Here is a 23,625-nt window from a genome sequence, read left to right as displayed (position 1 = left end):
CAGTCACTAGACATATGTGGTTATGGAGTACTTGAAATGTGGCTAGTGTCACTGAAGAACTGAATTTTAAATTTAATTTAATTTTAATTTTTTATTTTAATAGCCACATGTGTCTGGCGGCTGTAGTATTAGACAATGCAGGAAGGTATAGTTGGGTTACTTGTCATATCAATTATAATTACATTTAAATGTAGCTAACAGAAGGAAAAATAACAGTGATTTTAACAGAATAAAACTATATTTTCCTGTTTCACAAATAAGTCCTGAAGTAGGCAGACCAAGCTGGTGTGGTACACCACAGTGTCAGGGACCCTGTCTCTTTCTATGCTATATTTTTGCTACTTGTGGCTTTTATTTCCAGGATCATAGTCCAAGATAACTGCTCTTTGCATCACGGCCACATCCAGCAAGCAAGAAAAAAGAGAGATAAGGAAAAAAGCAGGCTTCCATCTCATTTTTTTTTCCAAGAATGTTCTCAGAAATTACATATATCATTTCTACTTACATTCTATTGGCCAGAACTTATTCACATGTCACAGTTAGTTGTAAAAATGGGAGGTTGAAAATGTAGTCTTTATTTCTGGCAGCCAAGGTAAAATTTTTACCTAGGTAAAAATTAGGTGTTCAATTAGTTTAGAAGAAAGAGAGAATGTATATTGGGTATAATCACTATTATCTACCTTTCCCACTTTCCTATCAATCAGTATCATACGCTTTTGTCCATTTGCTTAAATATTATTTTGCAACACTTTTTATGTTGGGAAAAATATTCCATCATATAGATATAACATAATATGTTTAATATATCCTAAATTGTTGGATATATAAGTCCTTGCCAATGCTTTGCTCTTATAAAAGTCTTGCAGGGATCATCTTTATGCAAAACCATGATTATTTTCTCACTTTTTAGTCTTTATTATTCTTTTTTTCTTCCATCATTCTAATGAAGGATATTCTATTTAAGATGCTTTGTGAATCTGCAATAGTTTTACTGAGCTCTTTCAAAGGTACATGCCAAGAGATACTTGATGTGACTGAGTGTATCTCATTCTGGGATATCTGCTGTCTTCACATATTTCCTTTGCAGATATATGCTTTCAAATAATTGGAACTAGAAGTTGGCAGCACTCATATGGGAAAGAACTGTAATCTTTCAATTATATTAAAAGCTAATTTTAAACTCAGACCAGTTCAACTGAAGGTTTAAGGATGCATCCTGGGCCAGCCCTGGATTTCCTCTGGCATATATACATTACAAGGCAGCAGGAAGAAACAAGACCTGTATTGCCTCCTGAGTGATAAATAGGGGACTCCTTCAACGTGGTAGTCACCTTGGTCTAATACCAACTATTAGGGCAGAGGAGGGATGTATAATGTGGTCTCATGGAATTTACAATTATGTGACCAAAAAAAAACCCCTATTAATGTCATTATAGAATATCTGAATGGGAAGATATCGGACCAAGGTTAGGGAAGGGCCATCCAAGGAAAATGGCTATCTTCCATAAAGCCTCAGTAGATGGCTTTTTAGTAATTCAGTGGCTCTCAAATATTGGTATCTGACTTAGGTTGGGTTCCTCAGAAGCAGATGCCAAACAAGGATTTATGTGAAATTGATATATTAGGAAATACACCCAGGAAAAACTGGAGATTGGTAGGAGAAGTGGTACCAAGAAGTGGATGATAAAGCCCCATGGAAGGTCAATTCCACAAGACCATTCTAGAGACAGTGTGGGTTATACCTTAGAGTTGTCTCAGTCAGGAACAGTGTAGTTAGAGAATTTATGTGCCAGCACAGATGAAGAAAATGTACATTTCCATACACTTATAGCTCAAGTGCCAAGTAAAAAGGGTTCTAATAACCCGCAAACTGACATAGGTACTAGTTGTTGGAATGAAAACACTGGGAGTCAATGTGCACAAAAATGGTAAAGAATTTGAGGGATTACAAGCAGAATGCCAACCATATCTATTGTAAATTTATCAGTTTTCCAAGGATCTTGTAACTAATTCAGTGGCCCAAGCCCTCCCCTAAACTAATGAATCAGTCTCTGAGGGTAAGGCCTGGGCACCTGCATTTTAGTAAACTCCCCAAAGAACTCATGCTAGAACCACACCTTAGTGAATTTGCCATGGTCTAGAGGTGGTAGCCAGCTTGGTAGTTTCAGAATGGTCAAACACAGAGAACTAATCTATGTTGACTTAGTCACTGCTATATCCACCACATCTGGCACAAAGTAGGTATTCAATTTATTAAACAATGCTTCATTAAATCAAGGTGAGACTCACAGTAGCCAAACCAAGAGATTGATGTATAAAAAAAGAATAACAATTATCTTTGTAATGAAGACTGTCAATGCCCAGAGGTCTGGACATTCCTCTTCTCTGAGAAGTTCATTCTGTCCCTGTACGCATGCCAAGTGAGAAGCTAAATTGTAACCAAAAGACTACTGGAGATTGTGAAATCAGAGCAAAGGAGTTAGTTTTATGACTGAAATATCTAGTGGCATTCAACTGGGTGGATGACTGTATTTAAAATATATATAGCTCTAATGCTCTCTGTATAAATACAGGTGAGGCCTTGGGCCAAAGAACACATTCTTCTTCAACACTGTCCAACCAAACTTTTTTGCAATGATGAAAATGTTCTATGGTTACACTGTCCAATATGGAACTGAAGAGCCGATTTTTAAGTTTTATTTAATTTTAAAATAGTTTAAAATTAAGTAGTTTAAATTTACATTTTAATAACAACATGTGACTAGTAGCTAGTGTGTTGGACAGCACAGCTCTAGGGAGGGTTGCTGGCCTGGGATCAACCTTTTTTTTTTTTTACAGTGAACTGCTTATCTTTGCCCTAATACTTTATGTGTTGATTTCATAGTCTAATTCTCAGAGTCAAACTTATTTGCAGGATTTCTGATTTCTTAAGGACCAACTTCCCTAGCTTGACATAACTGTAAATAGCTATAAATTGCCAAAAAGTTGTCAAGAAAGAAAATATTTCTGAAATGACTAAATTATCTAGTATTTTAAAGATCTTTCATATACTCAATGAGATAATTGCATAAATAACCTAAAGTTTAGAAGTATGCTCTTTCTCCTACCCAATTGCAACAAATGACTAGATAGACTTGTAAACAGACCATTAGGAAAATTAAAGCACTTTTTCATAGAATCTGCTCAATAAAGGAAGGAATGTGGAGAGCTCTTTTACTTAAAAAAAAATTGTTGAAATTTTGTGATGTACCAGGCCTACTGGGCAGAGAACTAGACAAAGTCTCTGCTTTGGTGTAGCTGACATTCTGTGGCAGGAAACAGGTTGTACGTATGAACAAATGGATAAGAAAATTTCAGAAAGTAATTTCTGAATGGAATCATAAAGAAAACAGGCTGATAGGATAGACAGTGATTGATGTGCTTTCATGGAAAGGGAAGAGAAGGCCTTTTTGCAAAACAGACACTTGAGTTGGCACATCCATGATGAGATGAGATGGAACCAGCCATGTGAATTTTGGGTAGCAGGGGAAGAATATCTCAGGAAGAGAGGAGGGCCAGTGCAGAAGCCCTGAGGCACTTTCAAAGTACTGAAAGAAGCCCAGTGTGGTTGGAGCACAGTGAGTAAGATGAAGAATTTCTGAAAATAGAGTCAGAGAGAAAAGCAGGGGGAAAGATCAGGCCAAATTTTTTTTAACTTCTAAATGCATTGATAAATCATTAAAATAGAAGCATAATATGGTCTGGTTCTAGCTTTAAAAATATCATTCTAGTTGTTCTGGGAAGAAGAGGTTATTGGAGAAGTAAGAACAGAAAGTCATCTATCCCACCCCAATTCTCAAGAAATAATAAGGCATAATTGTCTAAAAAGAAAGGTGTCAATATTGCAAAAACAATTTGACTTAGAGCCTGGAGACTCAGGAATCTGATCCTTACTCTTTAATCTACTGGCTGTGTTGACTTTAGGCAAACCACTAGGCTTGGCTCTGTTTCAATTTCCTCACAAGGTTGTTGCAAATTTTGAAGGAGAAAATGGGCATGGATGTACTCGAAGTGTACGGGGTCTGTGCAAACCTGAAGGATCCTCATTCTTTAGAACCTTCACAGCTTCATGTTCCTCTACAAGCCCTTCTTGCCAAGTTCTTTCCATAGTCTCTCTAATTAACCAAGAATGCACTTTCCATTTTCTGTCTTTATTCCAGGCTGTGTGGATACAAAAGAGGCCGATCTCTATTTCCTCATCGATGGCTCAACCAGCATCCAGAAAAAGCATTTTGAGCAAATCAAGGACTTTATGTTGGAGGTGATAGACATGTTTAGCATTGGCCCAGACAAAGTCCGAGTTGGAGCTGCACAGTATTCACATAAGAAGAAAGTGGAATTTGATATTCATATTTATACTAATGATGTGGACTTAAGAAAGGCTGTTTCTAACCTTAAGCAACTCGAAGGCAACACTTATACTGGGGCAGCCCTGGATTTCATGCTGCCAATAATAAGAGGGGGAAGGAAGAGTAGATCCAGCGAGGTTCCATGTCACCTCATTGTGCTGACTGATGGGAAATCCGCGGATGACGTCCTCGGACCGGCTGAGAGACTAAGGGCTGAACAAATCACCATCCATGCAGTTGGCATTGGGGAGGCTAACAAAACACAACTGCAACAAATTGCTGGGAAAGAAGAAAGGGTTAACTTTGGGCAGAACTTTGATGCTTTAAAAAGTATCAAAAATGAAGTTGTTCACAGCATCTGCACTGAAAAAGGTAAGCAAAACAAGAAAAAGCTTCATTCTCTGCTCGTGATTTGTTGCTTCAGCAGTCTTATAGCCAGGCTGAGACAAGGAGTGATGTGACCCCGTTGTCTGGCTAACATTTTCCTCACTTTCCTTATCACCATGGAGGTATTCAGCCTCTCACTTTAAACCAATTGCCAAGATTGGAGAATTCCTCTATAGACAGCTGCCCTGAGATCATCTTGTAAGTCAAAAGTAGGAAGGTTGCTAAAAATGTTGTGTCCTTGACAAAGCTCGCTGCTGTAGCAGTAAGAGACTCTATTCTGTGTGTGAATTGTGCATGTGAATATGCACGAGCATGCACTAATTGAGGCAGGTGAGTATAGTGGAAACAAAATGGGCTCTAGCTTTAGGTAGATTAGGGTTCCACTGACTTTTCTACTTGAGCTTCAAACTTCCTTATCTATAAAATGAAGTCAATACCTACATCAGAGAATCCTTACAAGGTTAGCATAATAAACACCAATCCTTATTCCTCTATTATTAATGCATATCTAGAATATATGTAACTGTTGTTTACTTTTATTTATAACAATTCTTAGGAAAAATACATTTGCAAATGCCTGTATCTGATTGTTATTTATCTTATTAATAATAGCCATTTACTAACTGAAGATGGTATGTGTTGATTGCTAGTATTAGCAGATGAAAATATTGTCTGCTGAGACACATGTTAGCCTACCGGTTAAGAGGAAAGATGCTGGAGTGAGAGTCAAAGTTCAAATCCCAGCTTTATCACTTACTAGCTGTGGACCTTGTATAGGTTACTTACTGTCTATCTGCCTTGGTCCCTTGTGTGCAGCCTTATTGCGTGGAGGAATGCCTGGCACATAGTAAGTGCTACTTAAAATTAGCTATCGCAAAAGTTGATTAAGTTGTTCAGTGATGAGGAAAGGAAAAGAACTCTCACTTATTTGAACTTAACAAAAGTTAAAAATGTGTTGGAATTTTCTCTGAGCCACTCAAATAAAAAAAAACAAAACAAACCAATAAACAAGCAAATAAGTTGCTACTTAAGCAAAATCTTAAGTCACCATTTTGTTCATTGTTCTCTCTGTTATGGATAGTAGTGTTATGGACAGGGTTGGGTCTTAGAAAGAGTACAAGAGGAAAGGTTCCCTAACGTTTCCTGGGCTTGATGCCCAGGAAATGGAAAGTAGATTGTATCTCAGGTCCTCTCAAGGGAGAAGGTCCTACCCCAATTCGAGGAGCTGCAGTACATCTCTTACAGGTCAGATAGTTGCAGCTCAGGTGTCTGAACACTGGCACATCTGAAGAAGGAGAAAAATCTGTGGACGAGAAAATGAGCCATAAGACGGTCAACAGAGAGGCAGGAAACAATGAACCAAAGCTCCAGCGTCTAGAGAAACACTGATTAGTCTCAGAGCAAATGTGGATAGAGTGAGACACAGTATATTGGTTAGGGAGCAGGTGGAGTGGCTATAACAAAAAGACCCCAAACTATACAATACAGAGTGTTATTTCTCTCTTGCATAATGGTTCAGGGTAAGCAGCCCAGCTCTAGTAGAGACTCTTCCATGCTCAATACATTGCTTCCATCTTTATGTCAAAAGCGAAACTCCAATTCTCACCTTGCATTTGTGGAAAGGAAGAAAGGGCTAGGGGAGCATTCCATGCTTAGTTGTTTTAATATGAAAATCCAGAGGCATTCAAATCACTCCTGCTTATGTCTGTTGGCCAAAACTTAGCCACAGGGCCACGTCTAGCTTTAAGAAAGACGGGAAAATATAGTCTTTACCTGGGCAACCATCTATATAGCTGAAACTTTATTGACACAGAAGAGCCGGGAAACAAATATTAGAGGACAAGAGGCAGTTTGTCACAAATAGATACAAGGAGGTAGAGCCTGCTAAACTGTATTTAAAAGTCTACTTAGAAAGTAGGAGTAGTGAAAGCAAGAGAAGTCTTTTGTACTTCATAGCAGGAGGTCTTTGCCAAGGCCACAGGTATCTTCGGTGACCTCCCTATTTCTTTCAGATGGCTCCAGAGAGGTTTGAGTCTCAAATGATGGGTTTAGTCCCCTCTGGTGGGCCTTACACAACACAAGTAATTAAAAAATAATTAGCGTCTTTTTATTCTTCTATGGCTGATGCTAATTGTTCATTTTTAAATAGTATGGGATGTACTCTTTGAGTATTGAGGGAGGGGCTGGTAAGAGAATACAGTGATAACAGATAGACAAAAGTGATAAGACTAAAAGGACTCATGATAAAGATAATATATTTGCATATTTTATATATATATTCTTACGTATATATACACACAAAATCTCTATTGCAAATTAATCATGTTTTTCCCATAACTTACAGAAATTGGTTTCCTATGCGTGTATATATGTACACATACATATATACATGTGCATATATTATGTCCATTTCCAAACAGTAGGGCATCTACAAATTTTACATATAAGTAAAGAGACAGTTCATATTGAATGGATACTGCTTACTAACACACTTATTATCTCTAGTAAAAGCTCTTCACTTCAGTTTCTAGTATTGATTTATAGTATTTATCGAATCACTTTAAATTACCCCAGGAAATTGTTCTATGTAAAGATTACTTAGAATTTTGTTTTTCAAGAATATATATAAAACACTGGAATATTAGTCCTATGAGTGCAGGGAATTGATTACTTCTTCTCTGATTTCTTTTTTCTTTTTTCTTTTTTTTTGATCACCATTACATCTTTAACACACATAGCCTGATGTTTGACATTTAGTACATTTCAAGAATTATGAATGAATGAATGATGAATAAATGATGTATGCACACATGAATGAATGAATGAATGAATTAATACAAATTTTAGGAGTTGCATTTCCTCTTTAAAACTTCTTGGATAATCTTCAATGGATTTCTGATTTAGGATTCCAGTCAGCAGGCTTTTACTAAAGAAGTCAATATAATTTTCAGATACAATAGCAGTTCCTTGAGTTAATTATTATGTTTTCTGATTTAATGCATTTATTTCTGCTTTACTGTTTCTGCATGTTCTAAGAACCATGCCAACCTGGTTAATTTCTGATCTTCTTGATAATATGCAGGATGTGAAGACATGAAGGCCGACATCATGTTTCTGGTGGACAGTTCTGGAAGTATAGGACTTGAAAATTTTGAGAAAATGAAGACCTTCATGAAAAATCTATTAGCTAAGGTTCAGATTGGTCCAGACAAAACTCAAATTGGTGTCGTTCAGTTTAGTGGTTATAATAAGGAAGAGTTCCAGCTTAATAAATACTTTACACAAAAAGAAATTTCAGATGCAATAGACAGAATGTCTCTCATTAACCAAAACACTTTGACTGGAAGTGCACTAACCTTTGTAGATCAATACTTCACTCACCCCAAGGGGTCCCGTCTTGGCGTCAAAAAGTTTCTTATCCTCATCACGGATGGAGAAGCCCAGGACGGTGTAAGAGACCCTGCCAGAGCTCTTCGGGACAAGGGTGTGATTATCTTCTCTGTGGGGGTGTATGGCGCCAATAGGACTCAGCTAGAGGAGATCAGTGGGGATGGCAGCCTGGTCTTCCAAGTTGAGAAATTTGATCATCTAAAAGCAATAGAAAGTAAACTCATCTTCCGTGTGTGCACTCTCCATGGTAAGTGACTCTCTTATCTGTTAGTCTCAAGGACGGGAGCTGTTGACTTTGTAGAGGGGTGAACAGTGGGGTTGTACTCTGGGCTTGGCCTCTAGCTGGACTTTGGTGTTAAGTTTCGGTCGCATCTATGTTGTGGTAAAACACCCTTGATCTCCAAGGATATTCCAGATTAATAATTTTGTCAGCTAATTTGGCAACAAAATAATCTGGCTTCGATGACTTCAAATACATTGCAAGAAGGTCTCAGAATTTTACATTAAACTTCCAACTCCTTAGTACCTATACGCCTAAATTTTTAACCCCAGATGTTTTTAATCCCCAGAATTGTTTCTTGGCTAATTATAACCATTGTTAAGCAGTAAATAATTAGAAATACAAATTTATCTTCCTCTTAGTTAAATTAAGTATCCTAAGCACTGCTCCCCCAAAAAACTCATTGTATTTTAAAGATATAGTATGCATTTTCATTACTGCACATTATTCTTAACCTCGATTAGGTAGGAATTTTACATTTGCCTATTTATGTATCTATCCCTTTGGAAAATTTTGTTACTTTTATGATTGCTTGAGGGATCATCATTTTTACCTCACAAATTATAGTCTTTTTCTGATTGTATTGAGCAACTTTCAGTTTGAGCCCATCAACTTTAATGGCTCTTGAATGAGAATTTGCTATAAATCCACATGTAAGGCTAAAAACACCTATGTCTTTAAATCTATTATGTGATGTTATCTGTGTTTTGGATACAACTTAGAGAATGAACCAAAGCATTAGTAAGTGTGCTCTATGTTGTTTCCTGGCAACATAGAGACTACCTCTGGGCTTCATTCTTCAGAATTATGTGTATGAAAATTTCAGGAAGGTAGCAAATAAAATGTCTCAGTGTAAACTCTGAGTTTTAGGCAGTGGTGCTGAGATGTCTCTCATAACAGCTTAATTGGAGTTTGTTTGTTTGTTTTTTTCCTCTAAGGATGGCAATGATTTCAAAACTCTTGGTAATGTTGAGACATTCTAAGACAGGCTTACCTTAAAACCACAGCCCCACCTTTGAAATCCACAGCACTCACTCTTCCTGGCATTTCTTCATTTTAATAAATGTAATGTTTGTGGAGGTCCCATCTATAGCATGAGGTAAAATTTCAGCTGGCTCACATATTAGATATACTCATAAAATATTATTTTCATGAGTAGTCACCAATCTCATTGTTGACTAGTCATGACTTCATAAATATTTATGAGTCTAATCAGGTACCCATATCTGTAGGAACCTGGGTTATTGCCCTAGGTTTCTACAGAGATAGCCTGGGCTCATCCGCAGTATCTTAGACTTGAAAATTTGAGACCTCAATGTCGGAAATAAGGATTGGAGGTATGGTAGGCAGGTAGGAGGCAGGGAAAGCCAACCTTGGGAAGGCATGCGCTTACGTCACTGAGGGAGGGGACAGGGAGGAGCGAAAGTCCACACTGCGGCGACCCAGCTCGAATGGTCCTTTGGCTTCTAATGCCCAGGAAGGAGGGCTCGGGGCTAGGGATGAGGTTATAGGAGCCTTAGCTGTCTCCTAACTTGGGGCCGCTCCTTTTTCTGAGTTGTAATTCAGGAGATCAGGGAAAGGAGCACAAATAAATGTGGGGAGGCATGGTACACATGGGAAAGTCTGCCTATCAGAAGCTCAGAAGGAAGCTGGAGCCAGAGGGAGCAGAATGAAAATCCCAGCCTATACAATGAACCTTGAGTTGTTTAGAACAGCAGGCCAGTTTGGCAAATGCCAGTCATGTCTCACCATTATGTTGACATCGAGCTACCTTCTGACATTTCCTTTCAGTGAAAAGCCTGCAAAAGGCATTACACATCCTAATGAGACATAGCAGAACATAAAAACCACTGCTTGGGGAGTCACATAGATAAAGGCACAAATATCCTTGGAATGAGCTGAGAGAGTTGTACATCTCTGAGCTTCAGTTTCTTTCTCTGTCAGATGGCAACAGCCACCTCTAAGAACTAAACAAGATGCAGTGTCTGGCACACAGTAGGCTCACGGCAAGTGGTAGTTCTCTTCCCTTCTCAGCTGTCTGTGTAGAATGCTCTGTGGAAGTTTGTGATGCCTGCTTTCTTTTTCTTTCAGATTGTAAAAGTATTAAACTGTTAGATATTGTGTTTGTGCTGGACCATTCAGGCAGCATAAATCTGGAACAGCAAGAAAGTATGATTAACCTAACTATCCATTTGGTGAAGAAAGCGGATGTTGGCAGGAATCGAGTCCAGTTTGGAGCTCTCAGATACTCTGACCAACCTGAGGTCCTTTTCTACCTCAATACACACTCAAGCAGCTCAGCAGTCATTGAGAATCTGAGGAGGCGCAGGGACACTGGAGGGTCGACCTACACTGCTAAGGCTCTTGAGAGCACACACAGCCTGTTCACGGAGGAACACGGCAGCCGCATCAAGCAAAACGTGAAGCAGATGCTGATCATCATTACCGATGGGGAATCCAATGACCGAAATGCCCTTAATGACACAGCATTGAAATTAAGAGACAAAGGCATCATCATCTACGCAGTGGGTGTAGGAAAGGCCAACCAAGATGAACTTGAGGCTATGGCAGGAAATAAAGACAACACTATCCACGTAGATAATTTCGACAAACTGAAAGATATTTACCTGCCTGTACAAGAAAGTATGTGTACCAATGCGCAAGAGGGTAAGCTGTGATTTTAAAACTTTCTATGGGGGTAGCAATAAAAGTTTAAGCAAAAAATAAATTATGTCATGGCTGCCAGTTACCTGGCTGTCATGGGCTGAACGCTTCTCTGCTCAGGCTGCATGTTTTCTCATCTCTAAAAGAAATGTGTTGATTGAGCAAGATCCTAAGGTCCCTCCCTGCCACAGCATGCCTTGAGATTATGGAAGGTTTCAGAAGCATTCCTTGCTGTCTTGCCATCTTGTTGCCTTTTCTTGACAGAAGGGAGCTCTTTTTAAGATCATATTCACCTTACACCATTTCATGGCTATGTGTGCTGCTGCATCTGCTCAATGGTCTCAGAGCAACCATTGGGCATCAGTTTCAAGCCAAACTCAAGTGGATTGTTTTATGGTTTAAACAGATAAACTTTTGTCTTCAAAGATCCAGGGCCCTCTAAATGGGATTATAGGCATTCTGTAGGGCCATAGGAAGTTCAAGTCGTTTAGTGTGCTTTTCTAGATAAGGGCCACCAGTGCAGAAGGAAGTATATGGGAATTCAAAGTAGGGTAATGGAGACTGGCTGCTAGGAACAGGGAGGGAAGGGGCCTAAGCCGATTCCATTAGATACCATTGGGTTAAGGTAGGCTGAAGATATCATAGCTGAGTGAGGAAAGGGAGAGATTTGTCACTTGAGCTCAAAGCAGCGGAGATTGACGAGGCATCTAGGGAGAGCCACTGTGCCTCCTTGGGAGGTCAGAATCCTTGCAGTATATTGGCCTAGTTCTTCTAACCTGGCAAATGAATCAATCGACTAACTTCCTTTCTTCTTTTCTTCACTCTCTTCCTACAAACTTCCTTCTCTTCTTCCTTTCCTCCTTTCTTCCTTACTCTCTGCCAATTTGAAGTCTACTTTTGAATCCAACACGAATCGTAGTTCTAAGACTGACATTAACCCAATCCCATCTCTTTAAGCAGTCCAACCCCAAACAAAACCTTCTCCCCAGTCCCGTGTCAGATCAGCATTTGCTGCGCTGAGTGAGACTATGTCTGACTGCCATACCCTTACCTTTTAAGTGAGGAATAAATTCATCTTCTTAGTTTCAGATACTGAATGATGGTATAATCTCTAACTAAGAAAAAAATTTGACTTTCCCAAGGGAGTGGGACCATCTCATTTCTTCTGCATGTTTTGACCTTCCTCTGGATTCCTACCCTGAAACCTGGTCTCCCTTCCATGCATCTTGTCACAGTCCAACATTCTCGACATTGGTACACACTGGACTATGTCGCTGCTCTGCTTGCAGTTTACAATTTTTAAACTCCAGAGTTCTATCTAGACCCTGCCCACCTCTCTAATTTCATTTTATTGCCCTTCCCCTCTTCAAAATCTCTCCTGTCACTTAAAAATTCCTCCACATCTTTGCATGCACCATTCTACCCACCACAAACACACCAGCCCACCACTTCCCCTGGCTACATCTAGCTTGTTTGTCACACTTCAGCCTTCGTTTGTCAGTTTCCTGACTCAATACCTGATAGTGTCCCCACTGTTTTCCCCGACTCCTGTATCTTCTGTTTCTCTGGCGGTAGGACTTAACATATATTTGCTGTTTTCTTATCTGTATCTGTCAGAAGATTATGAGCTCCTTGGGAAGGCTTGGCCTCTTGTTTACCATTGGGTCCCCACAAGTCTAGTAAACTGCAAGGACTATGGTCTTCTCCTAGGAATGTGGAGACTGTTTTATTCTTATCTCCCATGCCTACCTTTTGGAGGTAGATGCTGAGATGGAATTTGAGATACCAGAATTTTATTAGCGATCCACACCTGTAGAAGAATAGGGGAAAGCAGGACAGGCAGGAGTAGAACTCAAAACAATGATGCCTGCTTGACAAAGCTTCAAACCCAGCAGGGAGCTCTGGAGTGAGTGTTGCCCATTCGAGTTGTCCAGCATCAGGCTAAAATGACTGGGACTGGGTCTTTTTACCCCCTTCTCACTTAATTCTCAGATATGAGATGCCTTAGGAAGGGCATGGCCTTTGGCAAGGCATCCCTCTGCAGTGAGACTGACCCTGAAGGAGCTGGCAGCTGGAGGCTGTCTGCTAACCACACTTCCACAGCCAGGCAGCAAGTCCTCCCTTGAAGGTCTATCTGGGTAACCCATCTCTATGCCTTACAAGGAACTGTGAGATAGTGGGCATTCTGTTGTCTCCATTACCTTTTTAAATCACTTTAGTGCTGCCCCGACCCCAGCCATTGTGTTTGATTGGAACTGAGCGTAGATCATCCCCCTTGGTTATGGGACATTTCACATTGAACTTCAAGGAGATGACCCCCAGCCCTTCTTTACTAGCCAGTAGCGCTTGCCCCCATGAAGTTTTAATACTTTTCACATTGAACTTCAGGGAGATGACCCCCAGCTCCTCTTTACTAGCCAGTAGCGCTTGCCCCATGAAGTTTTAATACTTGGCTGATGATATTATTTTTTAAAATTTGTAATAGAAAACAATGCTGGGTTTTGAATAAAAAAGATTGAGAGGTCCAGATACTAGCTTCACTGCACAGTAATTATGTATTCTTAGGCAAGTCACTTAGCCTCTGAATTCTATTTCTGTATCTGAAATTAGAATAATTCCTCATAAGGCGGTCGTGAATATTAACTACTGTTGTACACCAAAACATTTTAAACTTTTTCTCTGAGTAGCTTTTGTTGTCTTTTCAAATGAATCATATAAATAATTAAAATTAGAAACAAAATCTATTATCTTTCTCCTTCTCGCTGTTTTTCCTTCTCTTTGAGGGCCAATCGGTGATTCTCTCTTCTGTTAACTTATCTCAATTTGCTACTAATGCGGGTATTTAGTAAAGCAATTTAAGTCTTTGAGTAAAGGGAAAATTTAGAATGATTCATAAGGAAAATTATTTTTTTTTCCAATTGCAGCCTGTAACATTCAAGAAGCCGATGTGATTTTCTTTTGTGATGGCTCTGACATGGTATCTGATTCAGAATTTGTAACCATGACAACTTTCTTATCAGACTTAATTGATAATTTTGACATTCAATCTCAAAGAATGAAAATTGGGATGGCTCAGTTTGGGAGCCGCTACCAAGAAATTATTGAGTTGGACAACTCTCTGAGTAAAACCCAGTGGAAGACTCGAATTCAAACTGTCGCTAAGAGCAAAGGGCCTCCACGAATCGACTTGGCCCTTAAACAAGTGAGCGTTATGTTCCATCCATCCGCTGGTGGGAGAAGAAATGCTGGTGTCCCTCAAACGTTGGTTGTTATCACATCTGGGGGTCCCCAGGCTAATGTGGCAGATGCAGTAAAAATCCTGAGAGACCTTGGAATTTGTATCCTGGTTTTGGGCATAGGACCCGTTCATAAGGAACAGCTTCTGCCGATAGCAGGCAATTCTGAAAAAATCATCACTTTTCAAGACTTTAATAAATTAAAGAATGTGGAGGTGAAAAAAAGGATTGTCCGGGATATCTGCCAGAGATGCGGGAAGACAAGTAAGTGTTCCCTTGCTCTTTGTTGTTATTTAATTGCATCTTCCTAGTTCTCCATTTCCCAAGATGTCTTATGGGCTTGCTCTAGAATAGTGTGCAGTAAGAATAGACCTCTTTTCTCTTTCCAGGAGGTTTTGGATCAGTCAGCCTCCCTCAGAGATAAGGAAAGGGGTGCAAAGACTGGAGGAGGCCCTAGGTTGTGTTTTCTGGTCAACCTTGTCCCCTCACTGCAATACAGTATTTATGCCCCTTCTTAGCACCTGGAACTCAGTCTCCTATTTCTACCTCTCCACGTCTGGAAGTCTTAGAACAATGCCTTGTATCTAGTAGGAAGTAAGTAAAATATACACTTGCTGATGAAAAGTTTTTCTATTTTAGCTTTGTTAAACCATTTCATAAGGGACTCGGTGTATGTGTGTGTCTGTGTGAGCATGTGTGTGTGCGTGCGGCCATGTGTTTCTTTCAATGATGGCATTCATATAATCATGACATAGTAAAGATTTGAATTGTTCCTAGGGATTATTTAATTTCCAGAGAACACAAACACAAATGGCTGCGAAGGCCAGGTAGGTAATGTAAATGAGTCAAAGGGGCAGGGAATGAATAAAATACACGGAGAGCAGACGTCTGGTGTGGATGGCACTGTTCAGCTCCAGCTGAGAGCAGCCATCTGGGACTCAGGTTCTGTGAATTAGAGCTGGGAGTTGGGAGGACAGCGCAACAGGAAGCAGCAGTAAATGATGACATTTTGTGGAATTTGCATAACACACGTAGACATTCCTCAGAGTGCTTCTATTTCTGGAGTCGTTATGATTGAAGCCACTTCTTTCACATAATGTGTTGTCTTTCTAAGCTCTCCAGATCTTTCACCCTGGAGGCAGATTACAGTGGTAAAGAGAGCCCTGGGCCTGGACTCAGAAAGCCAGGGGTCTAATTCTGGTCAGCAGCAGCAACTTCTATGAACCGCTGTCTCCTCATGTGTAAAATGAGCAAGTAGACAGGGTAGAGGTGACCAAATGGCAACTTGCGGCTGAATTGTGTTTGTCTTATCCAGAATGGACAACTTGTTAAGTTAGTTGACAGCTTTTACAAATGGGAGATGGTTACATTTGAAATGTAGATTTTAGGCTTTTCTTTGAAAAAATCAGATGATCTGACAATACTGGGTCCCCTTTCCCACATGGCTCCTCTCCGCTAGAACTGAACAGTGAACAGATGGGCCATTGCTCTCCATTTATTTTCTTCACTCCCTGCCCCCTTGACTATTTACATTACCCACCTGGCCTTTGCAGTCATTTGAGTTTCTGACCTCTGTATTAAATAATCCCTAAGGACAATTCGAATATTTAATATGAGTTAACGAATCATAATATGTCATCATTAAAAGAAGAAAATATGCGTGCATGCACAACCTTCCCCCCATCCCCCCTGACACACACACACAGAGAAAGAGAGAGAGAAAGAGAAAGCCAGCCACTGAGAATGAGACTAAATCATGATTGGAACTTCAAATTGCAATTAGAACTTGTATTAGAGGAACATCTACATCATATGTTGCTTGAGCAGCTTAAGTCTTCCTTCGTGGACACTTTTTGGGTACCTGAGACCCTTTAGCCCTGGGTCATGACTCCTTTCCTTTTTCTGCCTGGTCCGCCCTTCCTTGTACCTCATTAATCTACTCATTAATCTGGCCTTATTTCCCTTGGTCTCCAGATTGCTTTGTGGACATAGTGGTCGGGTTTGACATTTCCACTCACTTGCTGGGGCAGCAGTTGTTCCATGGTCACCCCCGGCTAAAATCATACCTCCCAGGCATCATAGAGGACATCACCTCCATCAGGGGTGTGAGCTGTGCAGCAGGTGCACAGACGCACGTGAGTGTGGCCTTTAAGGTGAATAATGACCAAGAATTCCCTGCCAAGTTCCAAATCTACCAGGAAACAATATTTGACAGCCTGCTGCAAGTCACCGTCAACGGGCCAACTCATCTGAATGCACAGTTCTTGCAGTCACTGTGGGACACGTTTGAGGATAAATCTGCATCCCGAGGACAGGTATCCACGTCCCATTCTATCTCCCATCTTCACATTCTTTTACGTGTTTCTCCCTCCTAATTATATATTTCATTCTCACAACATCCCACTCTCTGCTTTCCTCTTTGTCTAGGTGCTACTCATCTTTTCAGATGGCCTTGGGGGTGAAAGCATCACAATGCTTGAAAATCAGTCGGACAGGCTCAGAGAAGCAGGTATGTACTGAGTTGGAAATTTAAATAATGAAGCACGGAATGTGCTGAACAAAGCTCTACCCTATTCAGGTGCTCTAGATCTTGGGATCTGTCTGGCTACTTGTGGCAGATGCTGTTGATACCCTGTGCAACCCCCATTGACCAGCCTGCACACTTATGCCCCAAATGCTGTCCTTGGTATGGTCGAGTGCTTATACCTGTGACCTTCTACAGACGTGTGCCTTGACTGATGATGACCTGATGCTTGGAGTGGGTGTGAGGCTGTGCCATATCCCATCTTGGAGTGGAAGTGGGGAACTCAATGATATAGAGATAGAAAAGTCCAGGGTCAACTCTGATAGTTTACACCCTAGAGTCCCTCATGAATCAGGCCAAGATGAAGACGTTATTGAGACACATCCTTGCTTACAACTTCCCCTTCCCTTTCCTCCTCCTCTCCCTCCCTCAGTTAAGCACATACACACAAACTTCTCTCAGATTCTGCTTCTGGAGAACTTAAAACACTTACTATTATTTCTGATTTTCCATGTGAAAGATAGCTACATGGACTTCGAGAAGCACTTCTCAATATATAGTCCCTGTCCATGTTATAGTTTCAGGCTGAGCCAGAAGCTAAATGTCGAATTTGAGAGTAACATGCAGAGGTAGGAAGCTCTACTGATTTTCAGATGGAGTACATTGTTTGAGACTTCCTGGGTGTAGGCTCACATTCGCTTCTGAAGCTCAGCTTTCATGGGCAACCTCCCCAGGGGCAACAAAATGTCCTGCTTTATTGCTGAATTGTGTCAATTTCCTTTCTCAGTTCCCTTCGACACTTCCTACTGTATGGCCCATTGTGAGGCTTTGCAGAATCTGGCCCTGCTCCCCACGCCAGCCTTACTCTTCACTCTGTGTTCTAGGCATACAGAGCCTTTTCCATTCTTCCTCCAATGAACTCCACAGCCCCATCCTTCCAGTCCTTGCACATACTCTTTTCTTTTACCTAGAATTCTTCCCACTCTCAGCTACTCCCCAGTTCTTCTTTCCACCTCCTACCTCTCTGGTTCTTTCTCTTGACCAGCTTCCATTCATCCTTTAGTATCAGCTTAGACATCAGTTCTTTGCAGGACCTTCCATGGTCTCCCAAAGCTGAGTTAGGAGCTTCTCCTTTAGGTTTCATAGCACCCTGACGTTTCCTCTGAGGGTACTCACCACATGTCAGAGCAACTCTCTGATTCTCATCCACCCGAGTAGACTACACCTTTGTGAAGGGAAGGAGCATACCTGTCCTATTCATCTGTATCCCTGGTGCAATGATTAGTACATGATAGGCTCCTAATAAGCAAATATTTGTTTAATGAAAAGATGAATATAGTAATTAATAAATGAGTGAATAAATTAGTAAATGAACTGGTTATGGCCAGGAGTTCAGCTGAGACCGAAATCACCCTGGGCTTTCCTCAGGCTCTCAGGCCTGGGCTCCCAGGGGTGTTTGGCAGTAGAGATGACTTGAGAACTATCATTAATTTTCATTCAGTAAAATTTAGAAAAACTCTGAGGTTGACCGAGAACAACGCCCTTTCTTAAAAATTGCTTTCAGATGCCTAAGAATTGCATTAAAATAGGTGGTGAGATATTAAACAATTTTGTTAGTGTTTTTCTATAAGATGCATAAGTAGTTTCTCTTGCATACTTTTTCTTGGGAGATTTCATGCTAAAGTCAGGGATCACTGCCTAGTGTGTATGTTGAAAATTTAGGCAAACCTGCTGTTGGGTTCTTCATACGTCACGAGTGCTGCTTCCTCTTATATTTTTTCTTTCCTGTTTTTGCCCTTTCTGATTCTTTGAATCTTGTTCACTGAGTAGCTTTTCTTCTTTTCCATGTACAATTCCTTTGGTTTCATATGTGTTGTTTTGTTGCATAGGACTTGATGCTCTGCTGGTAGTGGCCCTAAACACAGCTTCTCATGACGAATTTTCCAGCTTTGAATTTGGAAAAGGATTTGATTACAGGACTCACCTGAACATTGGAAATAGAGACCTGGGCACAATGCTGTCACAGTATCTGGTGAGTTTTTGAACAAAAAATCCAGTTACTCTAAATGTCATGGGAACAAAACTGGAATCTTGATGAGTATTTCCAAAGACTGCTTTGTTCGCCCTAAATTCAGCACATGGTCTTTAGTATATAAAAATGTGTGGAAGAGCAGAGCATCTAATTTGGTTTTTGTATGCCCTTCTATCCTTTGATATCTCACCAAATGAGTGCATAGGAAACTAAAAACTAACCAACCACTAATTAAATAAAAAGCCCCCACCTGCTTATGCTGCAGAAATTCCAAGAAACAAGAGACTGTCTTGTGCACACCTGGCCTGTGGCCATCTATGTGGCCTGTGTCCTTCCTAAAAATAGAGGTCATTTCCTTGGAGAAGGTATGTTGCCAACATAGTTGCTAACTGGCATCCTCTCTAAAGTGTTAAGTTAAAAAGCACCTCTTATTCTCTGCATTCACTCACCTGATGGGAGAGCATGGGCTTAGAGGTGGTAGATTATAATTTGTGTGAATACTGTTCTTATGTAATGAAGTTCTTGATAATTGTTGCTCACTCAAGTCTGCTTTTTTTCCAGGGAAACATTGCAGAGAGAAAGTGCTGCTGTACACTTTGCAAGTGTCCAGGGACTCCAGGACCTCATGGGACCCAAGGACTACAAGGCTCAAAGGTGTCATTCAGTTGCAAATGTTTTACTCAATGGGCCTCAGTTTGGTGGGGGTGGGATTGAGACTGAGTAGTTGAATTTGCCTTGGTCATTTAATGCTGATATAACTGCCTTTGACATTTTGTGTGACTTTTGCAGTATAGCAGCCAGTTTAGTTTTTTTTAATGGTTTAGTTGCATTTTATTGGTTTTCTTTCAGAAGGGTGCAATTTTGAGACTGCTATTAAGAATTACTCCCTTTTCTTTGTGATGTTGCTTCTTGGTTTTGCAATTTATATTTTTGTACCTGCTTTAGACAATTCAAAAGGTGACCATTTGTATGTCTTGTTGGGAGAAGTGTCTATTTAGGTCTTCTGTCCATTTTTTAATTGGATTTTTTTGTTGTTGTTTTTGAGTTGTATGAGTTCTTTATATATTTTGGACATTAGCCCCTCATCAGAGATATTGTTTGCAAATATCTTCTCCAATTTAGTTACAAGAACCATATGATTTCATCATATGTGGGATATAAAACAGAAAGCAACAAATGAACAAGCAAACAAATGAGAAACTCAGAAACACAAACAGTATGGTGGTTACCAGAGGGGAAAGGGGGTGGGGCGGATGGTGAAGAGGGTAAATTGGGTCAAATATACGGTAATGGAAGGAGACTTGACTTTGGAAGGTGACCACACAATGCAATCTATAGATGATAATGTATTATAGAATTGTACACTTGACACTTATATAACATTATTAAGCAATGTCACCTGAATAAATTTAATAAAATTTTTTTTAAAAAGGTGGCAAGAGGTGTTAGAAATAGCAGGGACAGTTGTAGGAAAGTTGTACTTCGCCAGCAATGGACCGTGATTGAACTGCAAAAAGGGCATAGCATTTCAGATTAGTAGTCCTTTAAAAAAAAAACAAATTATAAAAGATCAGTATACAACAATAGCATAGATAAGTATGTTGTGGTATTTTTCTTCAATGGAATGATCTAAAGTGATGAAAATGAATGAACTGCAGCTACCAACAACAACATGAATAAATTTTACAAACACGGTAATGGCCAAAAAAGGCAAAACACAGAAAAGTACATGAGATATGATTCCATGTATAAAAAATTTGAAAATAGGCAAAATTAATCATTCATCTAAGGATGAATGATTAAGTAGTGAAGTATTAAAAAAGGCAAGGAATTATTCTCCTAAAAGTCAGTAGTATGCTCCCTGGGGTGGGGGTGGGGAGTGGTCTGTGATTGGCATGGGCAACTGTGTCTGGGTACCAGCCTGGGTGGTAGCCACACAGACAGTCACTTTATAATAATTTGGCTGTATCTTTATATTTTGTTTACTTTTATGTACTTTTTCAAATGAGTTTTAGATATCACAATTAAAAGGAGTCTGGTTTGTTTTATTTCAAGAGATCAAGTGCAATGCTTGCTCTTGAGTCCTGTGTTGTTCATGCTTGTGGAAGGATAATTTAATCTTGGACTTTTTTACTGAGTTATGATGTTTTGTTTAGCACAGTTTCCTCTCTCAATACTTTGCTCAGGTCAGTTTTAGAGTTATAGTCCAAGATCACCCTCCTCCCCCTACCCCATCGCTGAGCAGACAGCTAGGACCATCTTGGAGGAAGAAGAAAGCAAACCTCAAATGAAATCCTTGCCACAAATAAGCCATGAGGCAGTTAAACCACTCATAGCAGAAGGAGAGATGATCATAACAAAAACATATGTAAACTCGTTGGGAGAAGTCCTTATTCTTTGAGCTCTCAAAAAAGCAGAAGAAAATAAAATGATCTGTTTGGAAATGTTATTGAATTTGCCTGCTGAAAGAGTTGTGGTGGCCACTGCTGTCCTTTTGCAAATCCCCGAGGCACAGCACTGGCTCTGCACCCAAAGCTACAGGGTGAGTTCTAAAAGTCAGCCTCCTGTAGGCATCAGGAGGGCCACCTTCTGCAGCGGGCTTCAGAGGTGAGCGCAAGATCATAAGCCAGCTCCAGAGGTTGTGAGACTCTCCCCAAACCCATAGCCACACCTGCCAAAACTACCACCAAGGTGAAGGGAGGGGCTTCATCTTGCCCAATGATTTCACAAGTTTGAATTGATGGAAGATGGCTAAAATTTAATTTTCTCTCTTTCTTCCCAGGGTTCTCTAGGTCTGAAAGGCAGCAGAGGACACAGGGGAGAGGATGGAAGCCCTGTAAGTTTTGTGACCCACTCCCCCTACACTTGTTGATTTCCTTTTTCATAGAAAGCTTTATTTTCCTACAGAAGAGGTAGGTGGGGTTTTTTGCAGTTTTGGGGGGAAATGAGTTGCTTTTCTTTTCCTTTTTCCTTGTCTGAATCACAAGGCACTTGCTAAACCTGTTTTCTGGAGGAAGGAAGGAGCAAGCTCACCTACATGTTTTCTGGCACATTTTTACCAGTGGCAGGGAGGTGGGCATGCTCCTGTCTGCCCCACGAAGGGCAAATCAGGATTATCTGCGAGGGGCTCTCTTTGGACGTGAAGCCCAGTGCTGAGTACATGGAAAAGGAAGCAGGCAGAGCACTCTCTAAAGTGTGGCATCATGGTTACATGATATGCAGAGGTTTTTTAATCTCAGTCTTTGACCCTAAAATCAGAATTCTCACTCCGTTCATCAATCAGATTTTGAAAATGGATTTAGAGGTACTGAAACCACATGGGTGGCTCCATTGGGGGTGGGAAAAGTTAAAGAAGTATCTAGGCAGCAAGTTGTGGTTATAAGCACAGACTTTGGACAGGCACTCAAAGGCGGACCTAGATGTGAAACCCGAATGAGATACTCAATTTCTTGACCCTTGGTCTCCTCATCCGTAAATATTTATAAATTCCTCTAAGACTGTAGTTTACAAAATGACCACTAAGAAAAGTGCTTTAAGTCACTCACCCTGTACCTGTAGAGGGGTCTTGGAGCCCACTAAGCCAGCAAGGTGAGGGCTTTAAGTGTGGGGACTAGTGTCAAGCTACTGTTTTGCTGTGAGCCCACAGCTGGCTGGGAGTGCAGTCAGTGGGAAGCCTCAGCATTCCTGTACCTCTCAGCAGCCTGTGGCCATGGGTGAGGCCTCCTGCTCTCCTGGGAATAATCCTCAGAATTAAAAAAGCAGAGCAGAAGAAAGGAAAATCTCTTCTCCCTTCACCTACCAGGAAGGAGAGAATTAAGCTAATTGCTAAAAAATTACTTATCCATACAGCAAACCATTAGCACCTGCTGTGCATTCAGCTCTAAGCCAGGCATAAGGGACACAACGGGGAAAGAGACAGGTAGGGGTTCCTGCCCTCAAGGAACACAACATTGTCCTTCTCTCGAGATTCATTTTATTCTATCATTTACCTGTATTTAAGTGTTTCCTGGGAGAAGCAGAATTTATGGGAGATGCACACACGTCATTGAGTTCTCTTCCTCGTATGGATGGTCTGAGTTTGGAGATCATTAACTTGGTGGGCCTCCCAGTGAGCTCTGGCTTGGAATAGTGTCACTCCCCATCAACTGTTTCTATGCAGCTCCAGTCCTCTGGCACTGACTTGCTTCTGTACCATCAGCCATGCTGTCTTTTCCAGGGCAGCATTAAAGCCCTGGGCAAGATTTCAGGGCCAGTGTGTATTTCCGGAGTGTTCGAAATGTGGCTAGAAAGCGAGGTGACTTCCGAACTTTTGGCAGTACTGTCTGAGGCAGTGAAGCAGCTGAGCTCATCCTGCACCTTTGTGTGATCGTGGATCGAAAAGGAAGTCCTGGAGGTTAACGGGGAAAATGTTTGACTAGAGTGGAAAAACAGAGTTAAACGAACTAGTTTGTGGGAGATTTTATCTAAAGCTCCGAGTACCCATGTGCTGTAGCTAGCTTCACTCTTGAAAAGTAAACTGCTGGCAGCTTCCGGTAGAAGAATCACTTTGGATACCTGTTTGGGTATCTTTTCTCAGGGAAGCCGAGGAGAAATTGGACCCCCAGGAGATAAAGGGATTGCAGGATGTCCTGGGCAGGAGGGTCAAAAGGTAAGGTTCTGTTGGAGATGTTATTTTAAATTCCTTACGACATTCTCTCCCTCTGTCCTTCGCTTCTTCCCTCCAT

The 23,625-nt window shown here is 40.7% G+C and overlaps 1 protein-coding gene across 1 annotated transcript in view; it reads left to right on the top strand.

Moving 5' to 3' along the window:
* COL6A5 (collagen type VI alpha 5 chain) overlaps positions 1–23,625 on the top strand; it is a 79,364-nt gene that overhangs the window by 5,428 nt on the left and 50,311 nt on the right. Inside the window, exons 4-13 of the mRNA XM_006907253.1 lie at positions 4,200–4,760; positions 7,858–8,412; positions 10,537–11,112; positions 14,034–14,609; positions 16,320–16,660; positions 16,773–16,854; positions 18,759–18,901; positions 19,463–19,555; positions 21,684–21,737; positions 23,478–23,549. Coding sequence (XP_006907315.1) covers positions 4,200–4,760; positions 7,858–8,412; positions 10,537–11,112; positions 14,034–14,609; positions 16,320–16,660; positions 16,773–16,854; positions 18,759–18,901; positions 19,463–19,555; positions 21,684–21,737; positions 23,478–23,549 — 3,053 coding nt within the window. The remainder of the gene's footprint in view (positions 1–4,199; positions 4,761–7,857; positions 8,413–10,536; positions 11,113–14,033; positions 14,610–16,319; positions 16,661–16,772; positions 16,855–18,758; positions 18,902–19,462; positions 19,556–21,683; positions 21,738–23,477; positions 23,550–23,625) is intronic.

The sequence above is a fragment of the Pteropus alecto genome, unplaced genomic scaffold, assembly GCF_000325575.1.
Source record: "Pteropus alecto unplaced genomic scaffold, ASM32557v1 scaffold92, whole genome shotgun sequence".
NCBI lineage: Eukaryota > Metazoa > Chordata > Mammalia > Chiroptera > Pteropodidae > Pteropus > Pteropus alecto.
This window is presented reverse-complemented; position numbering and strand designations above follow the sequence as displayed.